The sequence below is a fragment of the Oncorhynchus gorbuscha genome, linkage group LG12 (assembly GCF_021184085.1).
Source record: "Oncorhynchus gorbuscha isolate QuinsamMale2020 ecotype Even-year linkage group LG12, OgorEven_v1.0, whole genome shotgun sequence".
Taxonomy (NCBI): Eukaryota; Metazoa; Chordata; class Actinopteri; order Salmoniformes; family Salmonidae; genus Oncorhynchus; species Oncorhynchus gorbuscha.
The window spans coordinates 5,078,666-5,104,795 of record NC_060184.1 but is presented as its reverse complement, the minus strand read 5'-3'; the positions used below and the strand labels follow the sequence as shown (position 1 = coordinate 5,104,795).

Below are 26,130 nucleotides of genomic sequence, written 5' to 3'. Positions count from 1 at the left end.
CCTTTTCGTACACGAGGCTCAACTGCTCTACTATTTTGGGTGCCCTTTTTCGTAGCAGGTTAGGAGAATTTATGTAGCAGGTTAGAATAATTAACGTGGAAGGTAGGAGACTTAGGTTAGGAAAAGGGTTAAGGTTAGCTAAAATGCTTTCCTAACCTGCTACAAAACAAGTTTTAAAGACCTGCCTATACTGTGCCCCTCGCCTCTCTCTCTCTCTCCGTCCCTCGCCCCTCTCTCTCTCTCTCTCTCCATCCCTCGCCTCTCTCTCTCTCCCCGTCTCTCTCTCTCTCCGTCCCTCGCCTCTCTCTCTCTCTCCGTCCCTCGCCTCTCTCTCTCCGTCCCTCGCCTCTCTCTCTCTCCGTCCCTCGCCTCTCTCTCTCTCCGTCCCTCGCCTCTCTCTCTCCGTCCCTCGCCTCTCTCTCCTCTCCGTCCCTCGCCTCTCTCTCTCTCTCTCCTCCGTCCCTCTCCTCTCTCTCTCTCTCCGTCCCTCTCTCCTCTCTCTCTCTCTCTCCGTCCCTCCTCTCTCTCCGTCCCTCGCCTCTCTCGTCTCTCTCTCTCTCTCTCTCTCCGTCCCTCGCCTCTCTCTCTCTCTCCGTCCCTCCTCTCTCTCTCTCTCCTCTCTCCTCTCTCTCTCTCTCTCTCCCTCGTCCTCGCTCTCTCTCTCCTCGTCCCTCGCCTCTCTCTCTCTCCTCGCCTCCTCTCTCTCTCTCTCCTCCGTCCCTCGCCTCTCTCTCTCTCTCTCTCTCTCTCCGTCCCTCGCCTCTCTCTCTCCGTCCCTCGCCTCTCTCTCTCTCTCTCCTCCCTCGCCTCTCTCTCTCTCTCTCTCCCTCGTCCTCTCTCTCTCTCTCTCTCTCCCTCGCCTCTCTCTCTCTCTCCGTCCCTCGCCTCTCTCTCTCTCTCTCCGTCCTCGCCTCTCTCTCTCTCTCTCCGTCCCTCGCCTCTCTCTCTCTCTCTCTCTCTCGTCCTCTCTCCTCTCTCCTCTCTCTCTCCGTCCCTCGCCTCTCTCTCTCTCTCTCCGTCCCTCGCCTCTCTCTCTCTCTCTCCGTCCCTCGCCTCTCTCTCTCTCTCTCCGTCCCTCGCCTCTCTCTCTCTCCGTCCCTCGCCTCTCTCTCTCTCTCTCTCTCTCTCTCCGTCCCTCGCCTCTCTCTCTCTCTCTCGTCCCTCGCCTCTCTCTCTCTCTCTCGTCCCTCGCCTCTCTCTCTCCGTCCCTCGCCTCTCTCTCTCTCCGTCCCTCGCCTCTCTCTCTCTCCGTCCCTCGCCTCTCTCTCTCTCCGTCCCTCGCCTCTCTCTCTCTCCGTCCCTCTCCTCTCTCCCCTCTCTCTCTCTCCCTCGCCTCTCTCTCTCTCTCTCTCCTCTCTCTCTCTCTCCGTCCCTCGCCTCTCTCTCTCTCTCCTCCTCTCTCTCCGTCCCTCGCCTCTCTCTCTCCGTCCTCGCTCTCTCTCTCTCCGTCCCTCGCCTCTCTCTCTCTCTCGTCCCTCGCCTCTCTCTCTCTCCGTCCCTCTCTCTCTCTCCGTCCCTCGCCTCTCTCTCTCCGTCTCCTCTCTCTCCGTCCTCTCTCTCTCTCCTCTCTCTCTCTCTCTCTCCGTCCCTCGCCCTCGCTCTCTCTCTCTCCCTCTCCGTCCCCCCTCGCCTCTCTCTCTCTCTCTCTCCGTCCCTCCTCTCTCTCTCTCTCCGTCCCTCGCCTCTCTCTCTCTCTCTCCGTCCCTCTCTCTCTCTCTCTCTCTCTCCGTCCCTCGCCTCTCTCTCTCTCTCTCCGTCCCTCGCCTCTCTCTCTCTCTCTCTCTCTCTCCTCTCCTCTCCCTCTCTCTCTCTCTCTCCCTCGTCCTCTCTCTCTCTCTCTCGTCCCCGCCTCTCTCTCTCTCTCTCCGTCCCTCGCCTCTCCGTCCCTCGCTCTCTCTCTCTCCGTCCCTCTCTCTCTCTCTCTCTCTCGTCCCTCGCCTCTCTCTCCTCTCTCTCTCCGTCCCTCGCCTCTCTCTCTCTCCCTCGTCCCTCGCCTCTCTCTCTCTCTCTCTCCGTCTCTCTCTCTCTCTCCGTCCCTCGCCTCTCTCTCTCTCTCTCTCCGTCCCTCGCCTCTCTCTCTCTCTCCGTCCCTCGCCTCTCTCTCTCTCTCTCTCGTCCCTCGCCTCTCTCTCTCTCGTCCCTCGTCCTCGCCTCTCTCTCTCTCTCCGTCCTCTCCTCTCTCTCTCTCCGTCCCTCGCCTCTCTCTCTCTCTCTCTCCGTCCCTCGCCTCTCTCTCTCTCTCCGTCCCTCGCCTCTCTCTCTCTCTCCGTCCCTCGCCTCTCTCTCTCTCTCCGTCCCTCGCCTCTCTCTCTCTCTCCGTCCCTCGCCTCTCTCTCTCTCTCTCTCCTCGTCCTCTCTCCGTCCCTCGCCTCTCTCTCTCTCTCCGTCCCTCGCCTCTCTCTCTCTCTCTCCGTCCCTCGCCTCTCTCTCTCCGTCCCTCGCCTCTCTCTCCCTCTCTCTCTCCGTCCTCTCTCTCTCTCTCTCTCTCGTCCCTCGCCTCTCTCTCTCTCTCCGTCCCTCTCCTCTCTCCCTCTCTCTCTCTCTCCGTCCCTCCCTCTCTCTCCGCCTCTCTCTCTCTCTCCGTCTCTCCTCGTCCTCTCTCTCTCTCTCTCTCCCTCGCCTCTCTCTCTCTCTCCGTCCCTCGCCTCTCTCTCTCTCCCTCGCCTCTCTCTCTCTCTCTCCGCCCCTCTCTCTCTCTCTCTCTCTCTCTCTCTCTCTCTCCCTCGCCTCTCTCTCTCTCCGTCCCTCGCCTCTCTCTCTCTCTCTCTCTCTCTCCGTCCCTCTCTCTCTCTCTCCGTCCCTCGCCTCTCTCTCCGTCCCTCGCCTCTCTCCCTCTCCGTCCCCTCTCTCTCTCTCTCTCCGTCCCTCGCCTCTCTCTCTCTCTCTCGTCCCTCGCCTCTCTCTCTCTCTCCGTCCCTCGCCTCTCTCTCTCTCTCTCCGTCCCTCGCCTCTCCTCCGTCCCTCGCCTCTCTCTCTCTCCCTCGCCTCCCCCTCGCCTCTCTCTCTCTCTCTCTCTCTCTCTCCCTCGCCTCTCTCTCTCTCTCTCTCGTCCCTCGCCTCTCTCTCTCTCTCTCGTCCCTCGCCTCTCTCTCCGTCCCTCGCCTCTCTCTCTCTCCGTCCCTCGCCTCTCTCTCCGTCCCTCGCCTCTCTCCGTCCCTCGCCTCTCTCTCGCCTCTCTCTCTCCGTCCCTCGTCCTCTCTCTCCGTCCCTCGCCTCTCTCTCTCCCTCGCCTCTCTCTCTCTCTCTCTCCGTCCCCTCTCTCCTCTCTCTCTCTCTCCGTCCCTCGCCTCTCTCTCTCTCTCTCCGTCCCTCGCCTCTCTCTCTCTCTCTCTCTCCGTCCCTCGCTCTCTCTCTCTCTCTCTCCGTCCCTCTCTCTCTCTCTCTCCGTCCTCGCCTCTCTCTCTCGTCCCTCGCCTCTCTCTCTCTCTCTCCGTCCCTCGCCTCTCTCTCTCTCTCTCCGCCCTCTCTCTCTCTCTCTCCCCCCTCGCCTCTCTCTCTCTCTCTCTCCGTCCCTCGCCTCTCTCTCTCTCTCCGTCCCTCGCCTCTCTCTCTCTCTCCGTCCCTCGCCTCTCTCTCTCTCTCCGTCCCTCGCCTCTCTCTCTCTCTCCGTCCCTCGCCCCTCGCCTCTCTCTCTCTCTCTCCGTCCCTCTCTCTCTCTCTCCGTCCCTCGCCTCTCTCTCTCTCTCCGTCCTCTCTCTCTCTCTCTCCGTCCCTCCCTCTCTCTCTCTCCGTCCCTCCGCCTCTCTCTCTCTCTCTCCGTCCCTCGCCTCTCTCTCTCTCTCCGTCCCTCTCTCTCTCTCTCCGCCCCGCCTCCCTCTCTCTCTCTCTCCGTCTCCGTCCCTCTCTCTCTCTCCCTCGCCTCTCTCTCTCCGTCCCTCGCCTCTCTCTCTCCGTCCCTCGCCTCTCTCTCTCTCTCTCTCTCCGTCCCTCGCCTCTCTCTCTCTCTCTCGCCTCTCTCTCTCCGTCCCTCGCCTCTCTCTCTCTCTCCGTCCCTCGCCTCTCTCTCTCTCCGTCCTCTCTCTCTCTCTCCGTCCCTCGCCTCTCTCTCTCTCTCTCCCTCGCCTCTCTCTCTCTCTCTCTCCGTCCCTCGCCTCTCTCTCTCTCTCTCTCTCTCCGTCCCTCGCCTCTCTCTCTCTCTCTCTCTCTCTCGTCCCTCGCCTCTCTCTCTCTCTCTCTCCGTCCCTCGCCTCTCTCTCTCCGTCCCTCGCCTCTCTCTCTCTCTCTCCGTCCCTCGCCTCTCTCTCTCTCTCCGTCCCTCGCCTCTCTCTCTCTCTCTCCGTCCGTCTCTCTCTCTCTCTCTCCCTCGCCTCTCTCTCTCTCTCTCTCTCCGTCCCTCGCCTCTCTCTCTCTCTCTCTCCGTCCCGTCCCTCTCTCTCTCTCTCTCCGTCCTCGCCTCTCTCTCTCTCTCTCTCTCTCTCGTCCCTCGCCTCTCTCTCTCTCTCTCTCGTCTCTCTCTCTCTGTCCCTCGCCTCTCTCTCTCCCTCTCTCCGTCCCTCGCCTCTCTCTCTCTCTCTCCCTCGTCCCTCTCCTCTCTCTCTCTCCGTCTCTCGTCCCTCGCCTCTCTCTCTCTCTCTCTCCGTCCCTCTCTCTCTCTCTCTCTCTCCGTCCCTCGCCTCTCTCTCTCCAGTCCCTCTCTCTCTCTCTCTCTCTCCTCTCTCCTCTCTCTCTCTCCGTCCCTCGCCTCTCTCTCTCTCTCGTCCCTCGCCTCTCTCTCTCTCTCCGTCCCTCGCCTCTCTCTCTCTCTCTCTCTCTCTCTCTCCGTCCTCGCCTCTCTCTCTCTCTCTCCGTCCCTCGCCTCTCTCTCTCTCTCTCTCTCTCTCTCCGTCCCTCTCTCTCTCTCCGTCCCTCTCTCTCTCTCTCTCTCCGTCCTCGCCTCCTCTCTCTCTCTCTCTCTCTCTCCGTCCCTCGCCTCTCTCTCTCTCTCCGTCCTCTCCTCTCTCTCTCTCTCCGTCCCTCGCCTCTCTCTCTCTCTCTCTCTCCGTCCCTCGCCTCTCTCTCTCTCCCTCGCCTCTCTCTCTCTCTCTCCTCCGTCCCTCGCCTCTCTCTCTCTCTCGTCCTCTCGTCCCTCGCCTCTCTCTCTCTCTCTCCGTCCCTCGCCTCTCTCTCTCTCTCTCTCGTCCCTCGCCTCTCTCTCTCTCCGTCTCTCTCCGTCCCTCGCCTCTCTCTCTCTCTCTCCTCTCTCCGTCCTCTCTCTCTCTCTCTCTCTCTCCGTCCCTCGCCTCTCTCTCTCCTCTCCGTCCCTCGTCCCTCCCTCGCCTCTCTCTCTCTCTCCGTCCCTCGCCTCTCTCTCTCTCTCTCTCTCTCCCTCGTCCCTCTCTCTCTCTCTCGTCCTCGCCTCTCTCTCTCTCTCTCCGTCCCTCTCTCTCTCTCCCTCCGCCCTCTCTCTCTCTCTCTCCGTCCTCTCTCTCTCTCTCTCCGTCCCTCGCCTCTCTCTCTCTCCGTCCCTCGCCTCTCCTCTCTCCGTCCCTCGCCTCTCTCTCTCTCTCGTCCCTCGCTCTCTCTCTCTCTCTCCGTCCTCGCCTCTCTCTCCGTCCCTCGCCTCTCTCTCTCTCTCTCTCTCCGTCCCTCGCCTCTCTCTCTCTCTCCGTCCCTCGCCTCTCTCTCTCTCTCCGTCCCTCGCCTCTCTCTCTCTCTCCGTCCCTCGCCTCTCTCTCTCGTCCCTCGCCTCTCTCTCTCTCTCCGTCCCTCGCCTCCTCTCTCTCGTCCCTCCTCTCCTCGCCTCTCTCTCTCTCTCCGTCCCTCGCCTCTCTCTCTCTCTCCGCCTCTCTCCGTCCCTCTCTCTCTCCGTCCCTCTCTCTCTCTCTCTCTCTCTCCCTCGCCCTCTCTCTCTCCGTCCCTCGCCTCCCTCTCCTCCGTCCCTCTCTCCTCTCTCCGTCCCTCGCCCCTCTCTCTCCCTCGCCCCTCTCCGTCCCTCGCCCCTCTCTCTCCGTCCCTCTCTCTCTCCGTCCCTCGCCTGCCTCTCTCCGTCCCTCTCCGTCCCTCGCCTCTCTCTCTCTCCGTCCCTCGCCTCTCTCTCTCTCTCTCCGTCCCTCGCCCCTCTCTCTCCGTCCCTCGCCCCTCTCTCTCCGTCCCTCGCCTCTCTCCGTCCCTCGCCTCTCTCTCCGTCCCTCGCCTCTCTCTCTCTCTCCGTCTCTCTCTCTCTCTCTCCGTCCCTCGCCTCTCTCTCTCTCTCCCTCTCCCCTCGCCTCTCTCTCTCTCTCTCCGTCCCTCTCTCTCTCCGTCCTCTCGTCCTCTCTCTCTCTCTCTCTCCCGTCCCTCGCCTCTCTCTCTCTCTCTCCGTCCCTCGCCTCTCTCTCTCTCTCTCTCCGTCCCTCGCCTCTCTCTCTCTCTCCGTCCCTCGCGTCTCTCTCTCTCTCTCTCCGTCCCTCGCCTCTCTCTCTCTCTCTCCGTCCCTCGCCTCTCTCTCCGTCCCTCGCGCCTCTCTCTCCGTCCCTCGCGCCTCTCTCTCCGTCCCTCGCGCCTCTCTCTCCGTCCCTCGCGCCTCTCTCTCCGTCCCTCGCGCCTCTCTCTCCGTCCCTCGCGCCTCTCTCTCCGTCCCTCGCGCCTCTCTCTCCGTCCCTCGCGCCTCTCTCTCTCCGTCCCTCGCGCCTCTCTCTCTCCGTCCCTCGCGCCTCTCTCTCTCCGTCCCTCGCGCCTCTCTCTCTCCGTCCCTCGCTTGCTCGCTCAGAAAGATGTGATTGTTTGTGCTCTCGGAATTACTGCAACTAATCAGTCTCTTCAGTTTCAAAAATACTGAATCTTAGGAGTCAAATCTTGACACTCACCAATGGGAGTTGACGTACAAGGAGTCAAGGAAATAATTATTTTAGAGTTGGGAAAATGGCAGAGAAAGGCTAGCGACAGCAGTGAAGTCCTGTACGGCAATATTTTGAGAAGTTCAATGAGAAGGACATTCAAACTTTGCGAGGTGTTGTACAGTAGAGAGTAGTACAGGTGCCGTGCTTAACCATCTGACAGGGACACACCGTGACACCCAGACCCGATGCTTGTTGATTGTGTTGAAGCCACTGTGCCTCCATCTTGGTTCTCCCTCACCATTGTGTTGAAGCCACTGCGCCTCCATCTTGGTTCTCCTTCACAATTGTGTTGAAGCCACTGTGCCTCCATCTTGGTTCTCCCTCACAATTGTGTTGAAGCCACTGTGCCTCCATCTTGGCTCTCCCTCACCATTGTGTTGAAGCCACTGTGCCTCCATCTTGGTTCTCCCTCACCATTGTGTTGAAGCCACTGCGCCTCCATCTTGGCTCGCCCTCACCATTGTGTTGAAGCCACTGTGCCTCCATCTTGGTTCTCCCTCACCATTGTGTTGAAGCCACTGCGCCTCCATCTTGGTTCTCCCTCACAATTGTGTTGAAGCCACTGTGCCTCCATCTTGGTTCTCCCTCACCATTGTGTTGAAGCCACTGTGCCTCCATCTTGGCTCTCCCTCACCATTGTGTTGAAGCCACTGCGCCTCCATCTTGGCTCGCCCTCACCATTGTGTTGAAGCCACTGTGCCTCCATCTTGGTTCTCCCTCTCCATTGTGTTGAAGCCACTGTGCCTCCATCTTGGCTCTCCCTCATCATTGTGTTGAAGCCACTGTGCCTCCATCTTGGCTCTCCCTCACCATTGTGTTGAAGCCACTGCGCCTCCATCTTGGCTCGCCCTCACCATTGTGTTGAAGCCACTGCGCCTCCATCTTGGTTCTCCCTCACAATTGTGTTGAAGCCACTGTGCCTCCATCTTGGTTCTCCCTCACCATTGTGTTGAAGCCACCTTGCCTCCATCTTGGCTCTCCCTCACCATTGTGTTGAAGCCACTGTGCCTCCATCTTGGTGCTCCCTCACCATTGTGTTGAAGCCACCTTGCCTCCATCTTGGCTCTCCCTCACCATTGTGTTGAAGCCACTGTGCCTCCATCTTGGCTCTCCCTCACCATTGTGTTGAAGCCACTGTGCCTCCATCTTGGCTCTCCCTCACCATTGTGTTGAAGCCACCTTGCCTCCATCTTGGCTCTCCCTCACCATTGTGTTGAAGCCACTGTGCCTCCATCTTGGCTCTCCCTCACCATTGTGTTGAAGCCACCTTGCCTCCATCTTGGCTCTCCCTCACCATTGTGTTGAAGCCACTGTGCCTCCATCTTGGCTCTCCCTCACCATTGTGTTGAAGCCACTGTGCCTCCATCTTGGCTCTCCCTCACCATTGTGTTATACTTTTTTAAATGTTTGTCATTTTTAACCGAAACACTGTAGAATTCCATTAATTCTGATGACTGCTCCTACTGGGGAGTGCCAACATGGCCGACCGGTGGATTCAAAGCCTCTCAATGGTCAAAACATCGTCAATCCAGGGTTTATATCCATCATTGGTTCCATCCCTAATAGGAGAAAGAGGATTGCTTGTTATTGTTGGCCTACAGAATAGAAAGGAGAGCTTTTTTTAAACGTGCATTCTGTACAGTGTTCACATGGATGTCTTTAGATGGGAGATCCATTGTTGATCTGAAGAATATAACAATTGTTTAAATGTAGAATGTTTGTTTTTTTGGTAATAAAAATGAAAGGCTCCCCCCACAAAAATGAAAAATAAATACAAATAAAGTATGTCGCCCCTTACTGTAGAGACTCGTCGTTCTCCTCCCCTCCTGTGGTGTAGATGGGTTCTCAGTCTAACGTGTCTCTCCTCCTGTGGTGTAGACGGGTTCTCAGTCTGTAACGTGTCTCTCCTCCTGTGGTGTAGATGGGTTCTCAGTCTAACGTGTCTCTCCTCCTGTGGTGTAGATGGGTTCTCAGTCTGTAACGTGTCTCTCCTCCTGTGGTGTAGATGGGTTCTCAGTCTGTAACGTGTCTCTCCTCCTGTGGTGTAGATGGGTTCTCAGTCTGTAACGTGTCTCTCCTCCTGTGGTGTAGATGGGTTCTCAGTCTGTAACGTGTCTCTCCTGTGGTGTAGATGGGTTCTCAGTCTGTAACGTGTCTCTCCTCCTGTGGTGTAGATGGGTTCTCAGTCTGTTATGTCTCTCCTCCTGTGGTGTAGATGGGTTCTCAGTCTGTAACGTGTCTCTCCTCCTGTGGTGTAGATGGGTTCTCAGTCTGTAACGTGTCTCCTGATAGTTTATTGAGCCCTGTGACTGTGAAGATTCATCATAACAGCTTTTTGTTTATCTGCCTTTCAGACTCTGTAGCGGCTGAGATCGGCTTCTCTGTGTACCCTCTGGGGGATGAGGAAGAGAGTTGTGCTTTCAGCCGTCTCAGTATGGAGAGTGACGCAGATGAGCCCCACACCGCCACCGAGAGCTGCAGGGACCAGGAGGATGGTCCAACCTCCCAGCCCGACCTCGAGCCCCCCTTCCCCCCCTACCTGTCCTGCCGGGGCTGTGGTCTGGATCTGGTGGGACCCTACTGTCACCGCTGCTGCAAGGGAGGAGGAGGAGGGTTCAGTGGCGCGTTCGGTGGCTTTCGCTCCGGTTCGCGGTCACAAGCGGACGACAGCGAGGAAGGAGGGGACGTAACAGACGACAACTCCATAATGGGCGACGACGGTCCCAACTCCAAGCTCCACTCCTGCCAGTTGTGTGGGTTCTCCTCACGCTATGCCAATCACGTCAAGAGGCACATGAAGACTCACAACGGGGAGAAGCCGTACCACTGTCCCCTGTGTACCTACGCCTCGGCCCAGCTGGTCAACCTGCAGAGACACCTGAGGATTCACACTGGGGAGAAACCATACAGGTGTGACTGCTGCTCTTTCGCCTGCAGTTCCCTAGGCAACCTGAAGAGGCATCAGAGGATGCATGTGGCTGGACAACCGGGACAGGAAGCAGAGAGACCTGCCTGCGGATCTCCTATTGATCCCTCTACTGTTGGTCCTCCTGCTAGTGGCCCTCCTGCTGTTGGTCCTCCTGCTAGTGGCCCTCCTGCTGTTGGTCCTCCTGCTAGTGGCCCTCCTGCTGTTGGTCCTCCTGCTAGTGGGCATGGTCTTAAGAGGAAGGAGGAGCCCAGTGCTTCAGCTGAAGGTATTTTTCAATTACACAGAAAACAAATATAAAACTCAACAGTTTAAAATATTTCACTGAGTTAGTTAGAGGAAAATCAGTCAATTCATTAGGCCCTAAATCTATGTATTTCACATGACTGGGGATACAGAATAAAAGTAAGGCTGTGGATCAGAGAACTTCAATGGCTGTGCGCAGTTGCTGGATATTGGCGGGAACATAAACAGGCTTCCGTACATGTCAATCCAGAGCATCCCAAACATGCTCAATGGGTGACATGTCTGGTGAGTATGCAGGCCATGGAAGAACTGGGACATTTTCAGCTTCCAGGGAGTGTGTGGACATCCTTGCTACTACATGGGGCCGTGCGTTATCATGCTGAAACATGATGGAGGCGGACGAGTGGCACCACAACGGGCCTCAGGATCTCGTCACGGCATCTCTGTGCATTCAAATGGCCATCGATACAATGCAACTGTGTTCGTTGTCCGTAGCTTATATCATAACCCCACAATGAGGCTTTTCACAACACTAACATCAGCAAACCGCTCGACGCCATCTGCCCGGTACAGTTAAAACCATGATTCCTCCATCAAGAGCACACTGTTCCAGCGTGCCAGTGGCCATCGAAGCATTTTGCCCACTGAAGTCGGTTATGAGGCCAAACTGCAGTCGGGTCAGGAAGAATAGCACGCAGATGAGCTTCCCTGAGACGGTTTCTGACAGTTTGTGCAAACCCTTAGTTTCATCAGCTGTCCAGGTGGCTGATCTCAGACGATCCCGCAGGTGAAGAAGCTGGATGTGGAGGTCCTGGACTGGCGTGGTTTACACGTGGTCTGTGGATGTGGAGGTCCTGGGCTGGCGTGGTTTACACGTGGTCTGTGGATGTGGAGGTCCTGGGCTGGCGTGGTTTACACGTGGTCTGTGGATGTGGAGGTCCTGGGCTGGCGTGGTTTACACGTGGTCTGTGGTTCTGAGGCCCCCAAAGAAAATGGAATATCTACATAGGTGTACAGAGGCCCATTATCAGCAACCATCACCTGTATTCCAATGGCATGTTGTGTTAGCTAATCCAAGTTTATAATTTTAAAAGGCTAATTGATCATTAGAAAACCCGTTTGCAATTATGTTAGCACAGCTGAAAATTGTTGTGCTGATTTAAAGAAGCAATAAAACTGGCCTTCTCTAGACTAGTTGAATATCTGGAGCGTCAGCATTTGTGGGTTCGTTTACAGGATCAAAATGGCCAGAAACAAAGACCTTTCTTCTAAAACTCGTCAGTCTATTCTTGTTCTGACAAATGAAGGCTATTCCATGCGAGAAATTGCCAAGAAACTGAAGATCTCGTACAACGCTATGTACTACTCCCTTCATGGAACAGCGCAAACTGGCACTAACCAGAATAGAAAGAGGAGTGGGAGGCCCCGGTGCACAACTGAGCAAGAGGACAAGTACATTAGTGTCTAGTTTGAGAGACAGATGCCTCACAAGTCCTCAACTGGCAGCTTCATAAATATTACCCGCAAAACAGTCTCAACGTCAACAGTGAAGAGGTGACTCCGGGATGCTGGCCTTCTAGGCAGAGTTCCTCTGTCCGGTGTCAACAGTAAAGAGGCGACTCCGGGATGTTGGCCTTCTAGGCAGAGTTCCTCTGTCCAGTCTCAACGTCAACAGTGAAGAGGCGACTCCGGGATGTTGGCCTTCTAGGCAGAGTTCCTCTGTCCAGTCTCAACGTCAACAGTGAAGAGGTGACTCCGGGATGTTGGCCTTCTAGGCAGAGTTCCTCTGTCCAGTCTCAACGTCAACAGTGAAGAGGTGACTTCGGGATGCTGGCCTTCTAGGCAGAGTTCCTCTGTCCAGTGTCTGTGTTCTTTTGCCATCTTAATCTTTGACTTTTATTGGCCAGTCTGAGATATGGCTTTTTCTTTGCAACTCTGCCTAGAAGTCCAGCATCTCAGAGTTGCCTCTTCACTGCTGACGTTGAAACTGGTGTTTTGCGGGTACTATTTTATGAAGCTGCCAGTCTGAGGTGCAGTTAATTGCAGATTTCTGAGGCTGGTAAACTCTAACTAATCCTCTGCAGCAGAGGTAACTCTGGGTCTTCCTTTCCTGTGGCGGTCCTCAGAGCCAGTTTCATCATAGCACTTGAAGAGACGTTCAAAGTTCTTAGTCTTCCGTATTGACTGACCTTCATGTCTTAAAGTAATGATGGACTGTCGTTTCTCTTTGCTTATTTGAGCTGTTCTTGCCATAATATGGACTTGGTCTTTTACCAAATAGGGCTATCTTCTGTATACCACCCCTACCATGTCACAACACAACTTAATGCATTTGAGCCAATCAGAAGGAAAGAAATGAACTTTTAACAAGGCACACCTGTTAATTAAAATGCATTACAGGTGACTACCTCATGAAGCTGGTTGAGAGAATTCAAAGCTGTCATCAAAGCAAAGGGTGGCTACTTTGAAGAATCTCATAATATATTTTGATTATCACTTTCGTTTTTTTTTGGGGGGGGGGTGGGGGGTTACGACATGATTCCATGTGTGTTATTTCATAGTTTGTCTTCACTATTATTCTACAATGTAGAAAATAGTAAAACTAAACCAAAACCCTGTGTGTGTGATGACTCATTTGTCCCACCTCTGCTCTGATTTCAGAAGTGGTGAGGTCTGATCTAAACCTCCACAACAGAGACTACCTGCCACGCTACAGCAGACTAAGGTTACAACCATCACTGGCGCAACAGCCCCTTCTTGAGGGGCCTGGACTTGGGGCTGGGACTTTAGGACGGTGTTTGACTGGGTCTAGGTCTGGAGTCAGACCTGTGGTGGGAGTGAAGTCAGACGAGACACACAGAGACTCTCTCCTTCCTCTGCTCTTCCCCTTTACCTGTCGTCTCTGTGGTACCCCCCTGGAGGACGAGGACGGTTCCACTGCACAGATCTGTGCCAAATGCACCCTGGACATGCTGACCAAGGAGTCATCTGGCCCCAACAGCCCCGGAGAGCGCGGGGACAAGGTCTACACCTGCAGTGCCTGTCCCTTCCTCACCCACTACCCCAACCACCTGGCGCGACACATGAAGACTCACAGCGGCGAGAAGCCGTACAAGTGCCCTCAGTGCGACTACGCCTCCGCCCACTTCGACAACCTGAAACGCCATCACCGCGTGCACACGGGCGAGAAGCCGTACAAGTGCCACCTGTGTGACTACGCCTGTGGGAACCTGGCTAACTTAAAACGTCACCAGCGGGTCCACTCGGGCGCCAAGCCGTTCCAGTGCGCAGTGTGTAGCTACAGCTGTAACCAGAGTATGAATCTGAAGAGACACATGCTGAGACACACGGGAGAGAAGCCTTATAAGTGCCAGCAGTGTGGCTACACCACGGGACACTGGGACAACTACAAACGACACCAGAAGAAACATGGCCTCGCCACCGACGGATGGGTCAAAGTTCAGATGTCCGGCGGGGGTGAGGAAGAGGGGGGTGAGGAAGAGGATGAGGAAGACAGGGTGGCGGGACAGCCGCAGAGGAAAGAGGAAGAGGCGGTGATGCAGTATATGTCCAGATAGGAGAGGAACAGAGCTGTACCACAAAACATGGGAAATGACAGCTTAAATTACCAGCAAAATCTTAGTTGTTTTTGTCAATGATTTGTCTGCAGCTGCTATGTAGAATCATGCACAATTCTAGAACATGGTGATTATTAGTGGAAATGTTTGATGCCTTTTGGACAGAAAGTAAAGGAGGGTGAAAGAAGGTTGCTGCCCTGTTGCCAGATGAATGGACTGGGATGAGGGTTCTACTTTAACGTCCGCAACTAAATGCTGCCTGCATTGTCCACCATATGCCAACAGTGCCGTATATATCCTAACTTCATTTACATTATGCCTTTACAACCCACATTTCAGTTGTCCTATTGACTAGGTATGAATCTCCTCTAACCAGTCTGCTATTCCATCTCCTCTAACCAGTCTGCTATTCCATCTCCACTAACCAGTCTGCTATTCCATCTCCTCTAACCAGTCTGCTATTCCATCTCCTCTAACCAGTCTGCTATTCCATCTCCTCTAACCAGTCTGCTATTCCATCTCCTCTATAGTCTCCACCTACCAGTCTGCTATTCCATCTCCTCTAACCAGTCTGCTATTCCATCTCCTCTAACCAGTCTGCTATTCCATCTCCACTAACCAGTCTGCTATTCCATCTCCTCTAACCAGTCTGCTATTCCATCTCCTCTATAGTCTCCACCTACCAGTCTGCTATTCCATCTCCTCTAACCAGTCTGCTATTCCATCTCCTCTAACCAGTCTGCTATTCCATCTCCTCTAACCAGTCTGCTATTCCATCTCCTCTATAGTCTCCACCTACCAGTCTGCTATTCCATCTCCTCTAACCAGTCTGCTATTCCATCTCCTCTAACCAGTCTGCTATTCCATCTCCTCTAACCAGTCTGCTATTCCATCTCCTCTAACCAGTCTGCTATTCCATCTCCTCTAACCAGTCTGCTATTCCATCTCCTCTAACCAGTCTGCTATTCCATCTCCTCTATAGTCTCCACTTACCAGTCTGCTATTCCATCTCCTCTATAGTCTCCACCTACCAGTCTGCTATTCCATCTCCTCTATAGTCTCCACCTACCAGTCTGCTATTCCATCTCCTCTATAGTCTCCACCTACCAGTCTGCTATTCCATCTCCTCGAACCAGTCTGCTATTCCATCTCCTCTATAGTCTCCACTTCATCCTCCATAGCTTCTATCTTCCTCAACCACCCCTCTCTCCCCAGAACCCTCCTCAACCACTCCTCTCTCCCCATAACCCTCCTTACCCCCCCCCCTCTCCCCTCAACCCTCCTCAACCCCCCCTCCCCAACCCTCCCCTCTCCATAACCCTCCTCAACCACCCCTCTCTCCCCATAAGCCTCCTCAACCACCCCCTCTCCCCATAAACCTCATCAACCACCCCCTCTCCCCCCATAAACCTCCTCTCCCCATAAACCTCCTCAACCACCCCCCTCTCTCCATAACCCTCCTCAACCACCTCTCTCCCCATAACCCTCCTCAACCACCCCTCTCTCCCCATAATCCTCCTCAACCACCCCTCTCTCCCCATAATCCTCCTCAACCACCCCTCTCCCCCATAACCCAACCACCCCTCAAACCCTCCTCAACCACCCTCTCTCCCCATAACCCTCCTCAACCACCCCTCTCTCCCCATAACCCTCCTCAACCACCCCTCTCTCCCCATAACCCTCCTCAACCACCCCTCTCTCCCCATAACCAACCTCAACCACCCCTCTCTCCCCATAACCCTCCTCAACCACCCCTCTCTCCCCATAACCCTCCTCAACCACCCCTCTCTCCCCCATAACCAACCTCAACCACCCCTCTCCCCATAACCCTCCTCAACCACCCCTCTCTCCCCATTACCCTCCTCAACCACCCCTCTCTCCCCATTACCCTCCTCAACCACCCCTCTCTCCCCATAACCCTCAACCCCCTTCTCTCTCCGTAATAACCCTCAACCCCCCCCTCTCCGTAATAACCCTCAATAACCCCCGTCTCTGTCCATAATAACCCTCATCCCCCCATAATAACCCCCGTCTCTGTCCATAATAACCCTCAACCCCCCCAACCCAGCCTCTCTCCCTGTAAAAACCCTCAACCCAGCCTCTCCCCCACCTGTTACTTCTTGGGGCACGTTCAGATAGAAATGCATGTAGAATAAGGAGTCATGTCTGCTCTATTCATGGTATTTCTATCTGGCTACTGAACCTGGCCCCGTTAAGGCGCTCTAACGGTGTGTGGATTTAGCCTGGTCCCAGATCTGTTTGTGCTTTTCTTCATAACCAACTGGAACGGTCAATGACCATAGGAGTTGACAAGACAGCCCTAACAGATCGGGGACCAGGCTAGATAATGACAAGACAGCCCTAACAGATCGGGGACCAGGCTAGGTAATGACAAGACAGCCCTAACAGATCGGGGACCAGGCTAGGTAATGACAAGACAGCCCTAACAGATCGGGGACCAGGCTAGGTAATGACCATAGGAGTTGACAAGACAGCCCTAACAGATCTGGGACCAGGCTAGGTAATGACCATAGGAGTTGACAAGACAGCCCAAACAGATCGGGGACCAGGCTAGGTAATGACCATAGGAGTTGACAAGACAGCCCAAACAGATCTGGGACCAGGCTAGTAATGACCATAGGAGTTGACAAGACAGCCCAAACAGATCTGGGACCAGGCTAGGTAATGACCATAGGAGTTGACAAGACAGCCCAAACAGATCGGGGACCAGGCTAGGTAATGACCATAGGAGTTGACAAGACAGCCCAAACAGATCTGGGACCAGGCTAGGTAATGACCATAGGAGTTGACAAGACAGCCCAAACAGATCGGGGACCAGGCTAGGTAATGACCATAGGAGTTGACAAGACAGCCCAAACAGATCTGGGACCAGGCTAGGTAATGACCATAGGAGTTGACAAGACAGCCCAAACAGATCGGGGACCAGGCTAGTGTTGCTTTGGAAACGCTGTGATCATATTAACTGTGAAGTTAGCCCATTGTTACGTCCTTATGTCTGTTTTTACTTGAAGCAAGGATACATCCTATGGGCCCTGTTTAAACAGTGCACTATAAAGGGAATGGCTCCCTACGGGCCCTGTTTAAACAGTGCACTATAAAGGGAATGGCTCCCTACGGGCCCTGTTTAAACAGTGCACTATAAAGGGAATGGCTCCCTATGGGCCCTGTTTAAACAGTGCACTATAAAGGGAATGGCTCCCTACGGGCCCTGTTTAAACAGTGCACTATAAAGGGAATGGCTCCCTGCGGGCCCTGTTTAAACAGTGCACTATAAAGGGAATGGCTCCCCGCGGGCCCTGTTTAAACAGTGCACTATAAAGGGAATGGCTCCCTACGGGCCCTGTTTAAACATAAAGGGAATGGCTCCCTACGGGCCCTGTTTAAACAGTGCACTATAAAGGGAATGGCTCCCTATGGGCCCTGTTTAAACAGTGCACTATAAAGGGAATGGCTCCCTACGGGCCCTGTTTAAACATAAAGGGAATGGCTCCCAACGGGCCCTGTTTAAACATAAAGGGAATGGCTCCCTACGGGCCCTGTTTAAACAGTGCACTATAAAGGGAATGGCTCCCTATGGGCCCTGTTTAAACAGTGCACTATAAAGGGAATGGCTCCCTACGGGCCCTGTTTAAACAGTGCACTATAAAGGGAATGGCTCCCTACGGGCCCTGTTTAAACAGTGCACTATAAAGGGAATGGCTCCCTACGGGCCCTGTTTAAACAGTTCACTATAAATGGAAGCGGGTGCCATTTGAAATGGAACCCAAGACGACGTGTAAAGTTGAAGCATGATCTGATTAGTGTGAACTAAGTATATAGCTTTTTGTGATTGTATTTCCTCATTAGAAGTGCATTTGTTTTTCCCCCATCTCGAAGAATGTGACGTTTTCAGTGGCATTAAGTTTGTTATAAATGGAACAAATATACAAGGACCATGAACTTTACACATCTTATTAAGTGAATTACTATATGCAGTAATAAAAAAATAAAAGTAGTTTTAAAGGAAATGTTGGATCATAGTTCGAAGCACCATGTCCAGTGAAGAGATGTTCTGTGTGTATAGAAGACGGGTGTATTCATTCCGCTGATTCTGTTGCAAAACGTTTTCGACCTGCCTGAATTTGTCCATTAGAAACTGTTTGTTTTTCCCCCGTCCATTTCAATTCAGGCAGTAAAATGAAATAGCAAATTTTCCTTCATTAAAAAAAAAGAAGGGATAATTGAAATGTCAATCCCAAACCTGGCAGAATTACAGCCATGTCTTTGTGTGTAGCGATATTTAAAAAGGAAAGATTCACTCATTTTTGAATGTCATTGTTCTTGTGCATCTCTGAACGATGTTCGTATCGGAGTTATTGAAACAGGAGAAAACGGCTGGTATGACAAGTTGAGTCAGAACATCGCTCAGATGCAAAAAAAAAAAAGTCAATGGGTGAATCTTTCCTTGAAGTTTGTTTTATATGGGACAAACATACAAGGACAGTGAATTATTACTACCTACATTAGTCCCTGAGTGTAACTATTGTTCTTATGCAGTGGTTTCAGAATTGCCTTAAGTCTTTTGAAATAAACATGGACTTTGTTCACTCAATGTGAGATTAGAATGTCCTGTTCTTTATGCTCATTGGTTCTTCTGACTGCAGTAACCTGAGACATTTCCCCATTACTGACACAGTAACATTCTCTTAAATCAGAACCGGGATTCAAATCTAAGGCCTGTTGTCGACAAGCTCATTGGTCCTTCTGACTGCAGTAACCTGAGACATTTCCCCATTACTGACACAGTAATATTCTCTTAAATCAGAACCGGGATTCAAATCTAAGGCCTGTTGTCGACAAGCTCATTGGTCCTTCTGACTGCAGTAACCTGAGACATTTCTCCATTACTGACACAGTAACATTCTCTTAAGTCAGAACCGGGATTCAAATCTAAGGCCTGTTGTCGACAAGCTCATTGGTCCTTCTGACTGCAGTAACCTGAGACATTTCCCCATTACTGACACAGTAACATTCTCTTAAATCAGAACCGGGATTCAAATCTAAGGCCTGTTGTCGACAAGCTCATTAGTCCTTCTGACTGCAGTAACCTGAGACATTTCCCCATTACTGACACAGTAACATTCTCTTAAATCAGAACCGGGATTCAAATCTAAGGCCTTTTGTCGACAAGCTCATTGGTCCTTCTGACTGCAGTAACCTGAGACATTTCCCCATTACTGAGACATGAGGGCGACATTCTCTCAAGTCAGAACTGGCCCGGAATTCAAATCTAAGGCCTGTTGTCGACAAGCTCATTGCATTCAGCGTTGAGGTAATTGGCCCCAACATTCCAGGCTAATAAACACAAACACTTTGTTGTTAGAATTTGTCGACTAAACATTTTTATTTATGTTCTTTAACAGTATAATACAGCAATGAAAACAGACACTCGTCCTGATAGGCTTCATATTGATCCTCTGAATGGTGTATTATAATAGGGCTCTGGTTAAAAGTAGTGCACTATATAATTAGGGCTCCATTTGGGATCCACAGTGGAGAACAATATCAAGTGTCCCAAATGGCATCATATCTCTAGTGCACTACTTTCTACAAGGCCCCATAGAGCTCTGGTTAAAAGTAGTGCACTATATAATAGGGCTCCATTTGGGACCCACAGAGGAGAACAATTTGAAGTGTCCCAAATAGGGGATATGATGCCATTTGGGACACTTCAAATTGTTCTCCTGTGAGTCCCAAGTGGCATCATATCCCCTATCTAGTGCACTGCTTTCTACAAGGCCCCATAGGGCTCTGGTCAAAAGTAGTGCACTAGATTAGGGTGCCACTTAGGAAATGGATCTAACATCCTTCTTTACATTTAGAACATACGTCCATTCTAGCTGACCTATAAGAGCACAGTCAATAGGTTTGCATTCATTTACTTGCCATGGTGGTACAGCTGGTTGAGATGCCAACCCTATGGTCATTGAGAACCAGGCCTGAAGCTTCAGCTTTCACTAGTTGGCTATTTATTCTAGTCTTAACAGGAGGGAAAAGCCCGGTGGTTATGTTATGTTGAAGCTTATAAATGGGAATCACTTGAGAGAACTCCTGTGGAATGGTTAACAAAATGGTGGAAATACTTGTTTAAATACAGACTAACCTCCATTTTAACGATACACCTTCATCATAATCCTCTTCTCTGATAGCCACATTGTTTATTTCCAAAAACAACATTGAAATTTACCAAATGAACCCAACTATGTTCCCCCACAAAAAAATACCTTTGTTCTTCAAAATAAGACGTGGGATTTGTAAAACACTTCATTTAACTAATTTCCCCCAAAAAGTCTATAAACAATGATAAATGTACTTTTAAACAAATCTAATATTTGGAATAGGGTTGATTACAGTAACTCAGAGCCATGTGTTTAGAAAGTTGGGACATTGAGGGTGACGCAACAACCTGTTAGAACCACATTAACATGACACTACAACATTCTATAACTCCATTAACATGACACTGCAACATTCTATAACTCCATTAACATGACACTGGAACATTCTATAACTCCATTAACATGACACTACAACATTCTATAACTCCATTAACATGACACTGCAACATTCTATAACTCCATTAACATGACACTGCAACATTCTATAACTCCATTAACATGACACTGCAACATTCTATAACTCCATTAACATGACACTGCAACATTCTATAACTCCATTAACATGACACTGCAACATTCTATAACTCCATTAACATGACACTACAACATTCTATAACTCCATTAACATGACACTACAACATTCTATAACTCCATTAACATGACACTGCAACATTCTATAACTCCATTAACATGACACTGCAACATTATATAACTCCATTAACATGACACTACAACATTCTATAGCAGCCATGTTAGAACCCCATTAACATGACACTACAACATTCTATAACTCCATTAACATGACACTGCAACATTCTATAACTCCATTAACATGACACTACAACATTCTATAACTCCATTAACATGACACTACAACATTCTATAACCCCATTAACATGACACTGCAACATTCTATAGCAGCCATGTTAGAACCCCATTAACATGACACTACAACATTCTATAACTCCATTAACATGACACTACAACATTCTATAGCAGCCATGTTAAAACCCCATTAACATGACACTACAACATTCTATAACTCCATTAACATGACACTACAACATTCTATAGCAGCCATGTTAGAACCCCATTAACATGACACTGCAACATTCTATAGCAGCCCTGTTAGAACCCCATTAACATGACACTACAACATTCTATAACACTACAACATTCTATAGCAGCCATGTTAGAACCCCATTAACATGACACTACAACATTCTATAACTCCATTAACATGACACTACAACATTCTATAGCAGCCATGTTAGAACCCCATTAACATGACACTACAACATTCTATAACTCCATTAACATGACACTGCAACATTCTATAGCAGCCATGTTAGAACCCCATTAACATGACACTACAACATTCTAACATACACTGCCATTCTATAACCCCATTAACATGACACTACAACAACATTAACTGACACTGCAACATTCTATAACTCCATTAACATGACACTGCAACATTCTATAGCAGCCATGTTAGAACCCCATTAACATGACACTACAACATTCTATAGCAGCCATGTTAGAACCCCATTAACATGACACTACAACATTCTATAACTCCATTAACATGACACTACAACATTCTATAGCAGCCATGTTAGAACCCCATTAACATGACACTACAACATTCTATAACACTACAACATTCTATAGCAGCCATGTTAGAACCCAATTAACATGACACTACAACATTCTATAGCAGCCATGTTAGAACCCCATTAACATGACACTACAACATTCTATAACCATGCTAAACCCCATTAACATGACACTACAACATTCTATAGCAGCCATGTTAGAACCCCATTAACATGACACAACATTCTATACCATTTAGAACTCCATTAACATGACACTACAACATTCTATAACAGCCATGTTAGAACCCCATTAACATGACACTACAACATTCTATAACATTAACTGACACTACAACATTCTATAGCAGCCATGTTAGAACCCCATTAACATGACACTACAACATTCTATAACTCCATTAACATGACACTACAACATTATATAACACTACAACATTCTATAACATGACACTACAACATTCTATAGCAGCCATGTTAGAACCCCATTAACATGACACTACAACATTCTATAACACTACAACATTCTATAGCAGCCATGTTAGAACCCCATTAACATGACACTACAACATTCTATAACACTACAACATTCTATAGCAGCCATGTTAGAACCCCATTAACATGACACTACAACATTCTATAGCAGCCATGTTAGAACCCCATTAACATGACACTACAACATTCTATAACAGCCATGTTAGAACCCCATTAACATGACACACATTCTATAGTAGCCATGTTAGAACCCCCGTAACATGACACTACAACATTCTATAGCAGCCATGTTAGAACCCCATTAACATGACACTACAACATTCTATAACACTACCATTCTAAGCAGACATTGTACAACACCATTCTATAACTCCATTAACTATAACACTACAACATTCTATAACTGTTAGAACCCCATTAACATGACACTACAACATTCTATAACACTACAACATTCTATAGCAGCCATGTTAGAACCCCATTAACATGACACTACAACATTCTATAGCAGCCATGTTAGAACCCCATTAACATGACACTACAACATTCTATAACACAACAACATTCTATAGCAGCCATGTTAGAACCCCATTAACATGACACTTCTACAACATTTAGAACCCCATAACACACTACAACATTCTATAGCAGCCATGTTAGAACCCCATTAACATGACACTACAACATTCTATAGCAGCCATGTTAGAACTCCATTAACATGACACTTCAACATTAACATGACACTACAACATTCTATAACAGCCATGACACTACAACATTCTATAACTCCATTAACATGACACTACAACATTCTATAGCAGCCATGTTAGAACCCCATTAACATGACACTACAACATTCTATAGCAGCCATGTTAGAACCCCATTAACATGACACTACAACATTCTATAACACTACAACATTCTATAGCAGCCATGTTAGAACCCCATTAACATGACACTACACCATTCTATAGCAGCCATGTTAGAACCCCATTAACATGACACTACAACATTCTATAACACTACAACATTCTATAGCAGCCATGTTAGAACCCCATTAACATGACACTACAACATTCTATAGCAGCCATGTTAGAACCCCATTAACATGACACTACAACATTCTATAGCAGCCATGTTAGAACCCCATTAACATGACACTACAACATTCTATAACAGCTACAACATTCTATAGCAGCCATGTTAGAACCCCATTAACATGACACTACAACATTCTATAGCAGCCATGTTAGAACCCCATTAACATGACACTACAACATTCTATAACAGCCATGTTAGAACCCCATTAACATGACACTACAACATTCTATAGCAGCCTAAAATGACTTAAATGTAATGTTAGAACCCCATTAACATGACGCTACAACATTCTATAGCAGCCATGTTAGAACCCCATTAACATGACACTACATTCTATAGCAGCCATGTTGGAACCCTATTAACATGACACTACATTCTATAGCAGCCATGTTAGAACCCCATTAACATGACACTACAACATTCTATAGCAGCCATGTTAGAACCCCATTAACATGACACTACAACATTCTTTAACAGCCATGTTAGAACCCCATTATCATGACACTGCAACATTCTACAGCAGCCACGTTAGAACCCCATTAACATGACACTACAACATTATATAGCAGCCATGTTAGAACCCCATTAACATGACACTACAACATTCTATAACAGCCATGTTAGAACCCCATTAACATGACACTACAACATTCTATAACAGCCATGTTAGAACCCCATTATCATGACACTACAACATTCTATAACAGCCATGTTAGAACCCCATTAACATGACACTACAACATTCTATAGCAGCCATGTTAGAACCCCATTAACATGACACTACAACATTCTATAACAGCCATGTTAGAACCCCATTAACATGACACTACAACATTCTATAACAGCCATGTTAGAACCCCATTAATATGACACTACAACATTCTATAACAGCCATGTTAGAACCCCATTAATATGACACTACAACATTCTATAACAGCCATGTTAGAACCCCATTATCATGACACTACAACATTCTATAAGCCATGTTAGAACCCCATTATCATGACACTACAACATTCTATAACAGCCATGTTAGAACCCCATTAACATGACACTACAACATTCTATAACAGCCATGTTAGAACCCCATTAACATGACACTACAACATTCTATAACAGCCATGTTAGAACACCATTAACATGACACTACAACATTCTATAACAGCCATGTTAGAACCCCATTATCATGACACTGCAACATTCTACAGCAGCCACGTTAGAACCCCATTAACATGACACTACAACATTATATAGCAGCCATGTTAGAACCCCATAACATACACTACAACATTCTATAACAGCCATGTTAGAACTCCATTAACATGACACTACAACATTCTATAGCAGCCATGTTAGAACCCCATTATCATGACACTACAACATTCTATAACACTACAACATTCTATAAGAGCCATGTTAGAACCCCATTAACATGACACTACAACATTCTATAACAGCCATGTTAGAACCCCATTAACATGACACTACAACATTCTATAACAGCCATGTTAGAACCCCATTATCATGACACTACAACATTCTATAACACTACAACATTCTATAACAGCCATGTTAGAACCCCATTATCATGACACTACAACATTCTATAACACTACAACATTCTATAAGAGCCATGTTAGAACCCCATTAACATGACACTACAACATTCTATAACAGCCATGTTAGAACCCCATTAACATGACACTACAACATTCTATAACACTACAACATTCTATAAGCCATGTTAGAACCCCATTAACATGACACTACAACATTCTATAACAGCCATGTTAGAACCCCATTATCATGACACTACAACATTCTATAACACTACAACATTCTATAAGAGCCATGTTAGAACCCCATTAACATGACACTACAACATTCTATAACAGCCATGTTAGAACCCCATTAACATGACACTACAACATTCTATAACAGCCATGTTAGAACCCCATTATCATGACACTACAACATTCTATAACAGCCATGTTAGAACCCCATTAACATGACACTACAACATTCTATAACACTACAACATTCTATAACAGCCATGTTAGAACTCCATTAACATGACACTACAACATTCTATAACACTACAACATTCTATAACAGCCATGTTAGAACTCCATTAACATGACACTACAACATTCTATAACAGCCATGTTAGAACCCCATTATCATGACACTACAACATTCTATAACACTACAACATTCTATAAGAGCCATGTTAGAACCCCATTAACATGACACTACAACATTCTATAACAGCCATGTTAGAACCCCATTAACATGACACTACAACATTCTATAACAGCCATGTTAGAACCCCATTATCATGACACTACAACATTCTATAACACTACAACATTCTATAACAGCCATGTTAGAACCCCATTATCATGACACTACAACATTCTATAACACTACAACATTCTATAAGAGCCATGTTAGAACCCCATTAACATGACACTACAACATTCTATAGCAGCCATGTTAGAACCCCATTATCATGACACTACAACATTCTATAACACTACAACATTCTATAAGAGCCATGTTAGAACCCCATTAACATGACACTACAACATTCTATAACAGCCATGTTAGAACCCCATTAACATGACACTACAACATTCTATAACAGCCATGTTAGAACCCCATTATCATGACACTACAACATTCTATAACACTACAACATTCTATAACAGCCATGTTAGAACCCCATTATCATGACACTACAACATTCTATAACACTACAACATTCTATAAGAGCCATGTTAGAACCCCATTAACATGACACTACAACATTCTATAACAGCCATGTTAGAACCCCATTATCATGACACTACAACATTCTATAACACTACAACATTCTATAAGAGCCATGTTAGAACCCCATTAACATGACACTACAACATTCTATAACAGCCATGTTAGAACCCCATTATCATGACACTACAACATTCTATAACACTACAACATTCTATAAGAGCCATGTTAGAACCCCATTAACATGACACTACAACATTCTATAACAGCCATGTTAGAACCCCATTAACATGACACTACAACATTCTATAACAGCCATGTTAGAACCCCATTATCATGACACTACAACATTCTATAACACTACAACATTCTATAACAGCCATGTTAGAACCCCATTATCATGACACTACAACATTC

The 26,130-nt window shown here is 48.8% G+C and overlaps 1 protein-coding gene and 1 long non-coding RNA gene across 3 annotated transcripts in view; both read left to right on the top strand.

The window, feature by feature from the left end:
* LOC123990467 (zinc finger protein 513-like) overlaps window positions 1-14,862 on the top strand; it is a 35,845-nt gene extending 20,983 nt beyond the window's left edge. For both annotated transcript variants that reach the window (XM_046291015.1, XM_046291016.1), the window contains 2 exons: window positions 9,152-9,991; window positions 12,631-14,862. In XM_046291015.1, the coding sequence (XP_046146971.1) occupies window positions 9,152-9,991; window positions 12,631-13,547 (1,757 nt within the window). In that variant the 3' untranslated portion in view covers window positions 13,548-14,862. The remainder of the gene's footprint in view (window positions 1-9,151; window positions 9,992-12,630) is intronic.
* A 1,319-nt stretch (window positions 14,863-16,181) lies between these two features.
* On the top strand, window positions 16,182-18,164 carry LOC123990473. The gene is made up of 2 exons (XR_006830649.1): window positions 16,182-16,391; window positions 16,500-18,164. It is a non-coding gene; the product is annotated as an uncharacterized LOC123990473 (long non-coding RNA).
* Window positions 18,165-26,130: the final 7,966 nt, after the last annotated feature.